This window comes from Haliotis cracherodii, unplaced genomic scaffold, assembly GCF_022045235.1.
Source record: "Haliotis cracherodii isolate W230 unplaced genomic scaffold, xgHalCrac1.p SCAF_8, whole genome shotgun sequence".
NCBI classification, from domain to species: domain Eukaryota; kingdom Metazoa; phylum Mollusca; class Gastropoda; order Lepetellida; family Haliotidae; genus Haliotis; species Haliotis cracherodii.
In genome coordinates, this window is record NW_027266341.1 from 13,221,953 (window position 1) to 13,226,874 (window position 4,922).

The 4,922-nt window shown below is 42.9% G+C and overlaps 1 protein-coding gene across 1 annotated transcript; it reads left to right on the forward strand.

Moving 5' to 3' along the window:
- The first annotated feature begins 2,023 nt into the window (after positions 1 to 2,023).
- On the forward strand, positions 2,024 to 3,037 carry LOC139449373 (uncharacterized). Its single transcript, XM_071230728.1, has one exon. It carries the CDS (start codon positions 2,024 to 2,026, stop codon positions 3,035 to 3,037), a length of 1,014 nt encoding a protein of 337 aa, XP_071086829.1.
- The last annotated feature ends 1,885 nt before the right edge of the window (positions 3,038 to 4,922 follow it).

The window sequence follows — 4,922 nt, forward strand, 5'->3', positions numbered from 1 at the left end:
TGTCAGAGTCATATAGAGATTACCACAATGATCTGGATGATAATGATGATGATGAGGAGGATGAGAATGAGGAGGACTTATTCGAGTTGGCTTACTCACTTCAGTGAGTGAGTCTGCTACCAGTCATCTGATCAGACACAATCTGTGAAACTGAGTTATCATTGACATTTTGTGCATTATGCATAATTTATCAAGTCATAAAAATGTAATTTAATTTATAGTCATTATTTTGATTTAAAGCATTTTAAATTGAGGGCCTGAAGAGTTTAGTTTGACCCGCAGCTTCAAAAGTCTGTTGGTCCTGATGACAGACTGGCCATTTCTTTTATTTCGATCACAGCTGCGACCTGCATCACTACGGGTTTCCTCCCACTTTAAGCCTATGCGCAGGAATACAAAAAAGTTCTTTTCAAAGTATCCTTAAACCTAGACTGGAAGAGGCCCCTGTTTCTAAAATTCATTTAAACATTGATACAAACTAATTGGAGGTACGCTATATTCCCCGACACTACCGCGTCCGTTTGCATGAAAAAAGCTGGAATGATTTTTTTCCAATCATAGTTTTGTTATATATTACTTAAGTGGGGTTAATAGTTATCAATTTTACTTTAACAAATATGTTATCATAGTACCCATTAAAAAATGTCATCAGATATCTAAAATAAAGGGGGGGGGGGGGCGGAATACCCCCACCCGCCACTGATGTCCCCTAGTTAAATAGATTCTCTCCCAATTCATACGTTTCATCCATCTTACCGTATCATTAAGATGTCATGGGTATAAACACAGTGTCTGATGGACAAAATACGAATTACCACAACATCGTAGTCACAAGCCTTAAAGGGTTAAGTTTGACCGAATATTGACTGTGGAGATAGGTCAGCGGTTCACAAAGACCTGTATGGTCAAAGACACTGAACTGTGTTAATCGAATGCATTGTATTCATACATTGGCATAAATATGTCGGAGTGTACATCAACACTGTACCTGGCCATAACGCAACGTATACGATCTGTGGTGCGTTTGTTGAGCGAGATGAAAGTGTTGCGATTGACGGGATTGGTTGGGGTGGGATGGGTTGGCGTGGGATGGGTTGGGTTGGGGTGGGATGGGTTGGAGTGGGATGGGACTGGAGGGGGTAAGGGAGGAAGAGGTCGAGATCTTTGGTGTGGTATGGGTGGGGTGAGGTGAGGTGGCGATGGTGTGTGTGGGGTGGGGGGGGTGGGGGGTGATGGTAGTGTGTGTGTGTGTGTGTGGGGGGGATGATGGTAGTGTGTGGTGATGGTTTTGTGTGTGTGTGTGTGTGTGTGTGTGTGTGTGTGTGTGATGGTGGTTGTGTGTGTGTGTGTATGGTGATGATGGTGGTTGTGTGTGTGTGTGTGGTGATGACGGTGGTTGTGTGTGTGTGTGTGTGTGTGTGTGTGTGTGTGTGTGTGTGTGTGTGTGTGTGTGTGTGTGTGTGTGTGTGTGTGTGTGTGTGTGTGTGTGTGTGTGTGTGTGTGATGGTGTTTGTGTGTCTGTGTGTGTGGTGATGATGGTGGTTGTGTGTCTGTGTGTATGGTGATGGTGGTGGTTGTGTGTCTCTGTGTATGGTGATGGTGGTGGTTGTGTGTCTGTGTGTGTGTGTGTGTGTTTGTGTGGTGGTGGTGGTGGTTGTGTGTCTGTGTGTATGGTGATGGTGATGGTTGTGTGTCTGTGTGTATGGTGATGGTGGTGGTTGTGTGTCTGTGTGTATGGTGATGGTGGTGGTTGTGTGTCTGTGTGTGAGGTGATGATGGTGGTTGTGTTTCTGTGTGTGTGGTGATGGTGGTGGTTGTTGTGTGTCTGTGTGTATGGTGATGGTGGTGGTTGTGTGTCTGTGTGTTTGGTGATGATGGTGGTTGTGTGTGTGGTGATGGTGGTGGTTGTGTGTTTGTGTGTATATTTGAAGAATATTGTACTATCTGGAAACTTAAAGTCAATGTTGACAAAACGAAAGTCGTTATTTTTGCCAAGCGCTCCTCAAATAGAGTCTTCAAGTTTATGTTAAATGGCTCGTTTCTTCATGTTGTTAAAGAATATGTTTACCTTGGTATTTTATTTACAAACACTGGTAGATTCTGTAAGGCACTACAGAGACTGACAGATCAGGCATCTAGAGCAATGTACGCTGTATTTCGTAAAATTAGAATATTAGAAATTCCTATTGACTGTCAACTGAAATTATTTGATCAACTTGTTCAGCCAGTATTGTTATATGGATCTGAGGTGTGGGGTTTTGAAAATACTGTTGTCATTGAACGTGTACATCTTAAATTTTGTAAATATATTCTCAAGTTAAAACAGTCAACACCCGATTGCATGGTATATGGTGAACTAGGGAGGTATCCTCTCAGCATTTTCATTAAGATAAGAATGATTTCATATTGGTGCAAGCTAACATCATCACAAACTAGCCTTTCCAGTATAGTATATAAACTTACGTTCCAAATGTCCATTGCAAATCCAGATTACCATTTCCCACTATTAAAAGAAGTAAAATGCATTCTTCAAAATATAGGCTTTAATTACATTTGGCTGTCTCAAACCTTTATTAGTGCCGCATGGTTGAAACAAAATGTGAAACATGTTCTCATTGATAATTTTCTGCAAAGATGGCGAGAATCAAAGGAAAATTCATCTAAAGGTTACTATTATAACATGTTTAAAGAGTTACCATCTCTAGAACCCTATTTACTAGAACTACCAATCACCTTACGCATCTCTCTTGCTCGTTTTAGAACAGCAAATCATAGATTACCCATTGAAACAGGAAGATGGTATAATATTGTGAGAGAGGAAAGAAAATGTACATTGTGTAAAAATTTTATATGTGATGAAATGCACTTTTTATTAGAATGTCCGAAACTCTCAGAAATTAGAAACAAGTTTTTGCCTCAATACTACTGTATGTATCCTTCTGCCGTCAAATTCTCTCATTTGATGTCCATTACTTATAAGTCAATTCTATTAAAACTGGCAAGTTATATAAGATCATGTATGGAAATGTTCCACTGACATGTTTTCTTCATTGTATCTTATTCCTGTGTCCAATTACATCTCTGTATCACTGCCGTGATTTACGAGAATAAACATCATTCATTGTATGGTGATGATGGTGGTTGTGTGTCTGTGTGTGTGAGGATGATGGTGATGGTTGTGTGTCTGTGTGTGTGGTGATGATGGTGGTTGTGTGTCTGTGTGTATGGTGATGGTGGTGGTTGTGTGTCTGTGTGTATGGTGATGGTGGTGGTTGTGTGTCTGTGTCTATGGTGATGGTGGTGGTTGTGTGTCTGTGTGTGTGTGTGTTTGTGTGTGGTGGTGGTGGTTGTGTGTCTGTGTGTATGGTGATGGTGATGGTTGTGTGTCTGTGTGTATGGTGATGGTGGTGGTGGTGGTTGTGTGTCTGTGTGTATGGTGATGATGGTGGTTGTGTGTCTGTGTGTGTGAGGATGATGGTGGTTGAGTGTGTGTGTGTGTGTGGTGGTTGTGTGTCTGTGTGTATGGTGATGGTGGTGGTTGTGTGTGTGTGTGTGTGTGTGTGGTGGTTGTGTGTCTGTGTGTATGGTGATGGTGATGGTTGTGTGTCTGTGTGTATGGTGATGGTGGTGGTTGTGTGTCTGTGTGTATGGTGATGATGGTGGTTGTGTGTCTGTGTGTGTGAGGATGATGGTGGTTGAGTGTGTGTGTGTGTGTGGTGGTTGTGTGTCTGTGTGTATGGTGATGGTGGTGGTTGTGTGTGTGTGTGTGTGTGTGTGGTGGTTGTGTGTCTGTGTGTATGGTGATGGTGATGGTTGTGTGTCTGTGTGTATGGTGATGGTGGTGGTTGTGTGTCTGTGTGTATGGTGATGGTGGTGGTTGTGTGTCTGTGTGTGTGAGGATGATGGTGATTGTGTGTGTGTGTGTGTGTGTGTGTGTGTGTGTGTGTGGTGGTTGTGTGTCTGTGTGTATGGTGATGGTGGTGGTTGTGTGTGTGTGTGTGTGTGTGTGTGTGTGTGTGTGTGTGTGTGTGTGTGTGTGTGTGTGTGTGTGTGTGTGTGTGTGTGATGGTGGTGTGGGTGGGTGGGTGGTGATGGTGGTGTGGGTGGGTGTGTGTGTGGTGAGGGTGGTGGTGGTGTGGGTGTGGTGATGGTGACCGCGGTTTGAGTTTAGAACAAAAGTTGGACGCCGAGGTTAAGCTATTTTTAAGAAAGTAGACATTTTGTTGGTCCTTGGTAGAAGCTTGGCATTTGTAGACTTGGTAGCAGTTTGTATGTTGACGTTAACGACCTGGGTGACTTCGTGATAGAGGACGTGGCTGGACCGACTACAACGCCTGCAAGTTATTTGGGCATCTGGTATCTTAAACCTTTTCCCTTTTTTGGCTCGCCTCACATTTGACATGAAATGAGACAAATATAAACATCCTAGGTACGTGGGTCAACATGTTCAACTCACTTATATGGAATCCTAGAAGGGACATTGTCGCGTTGTCGCCCCTACAAAAACAAGAAAAAGTCTTAAAATGATCCAAAGCTCGGCAATGCTAGAGCACAAATATATTGGCCATTTGTCGCTTTGAAAAACAAAAACGACAATGCGACAAATGGTCAAAATGTCGCGTTTTTCACATTGTCCTATTGTGGCGCTCTGACTAACTGTGACACCCCTTACTTGTTTTTTAAGGGCGCAAATGTGACAACATCTTTCTGAGATTACATACGCGGTAGGCAAAAGGTTAAGGTATTTGCTGACCACCTGAAAATCTGTGTTCGCATCCTCTAAATGTCAATTTGCAAAGATCACTGCTACAAGACTATACTACAGCAAGTACATTCGCTCATTGTAAGAGGTGGCCCAGTCGTCTAAGGCGCCGCAATTCGCTATGCAGAAATGCGTCCCTTAGGCGTACCTATGATCGTGG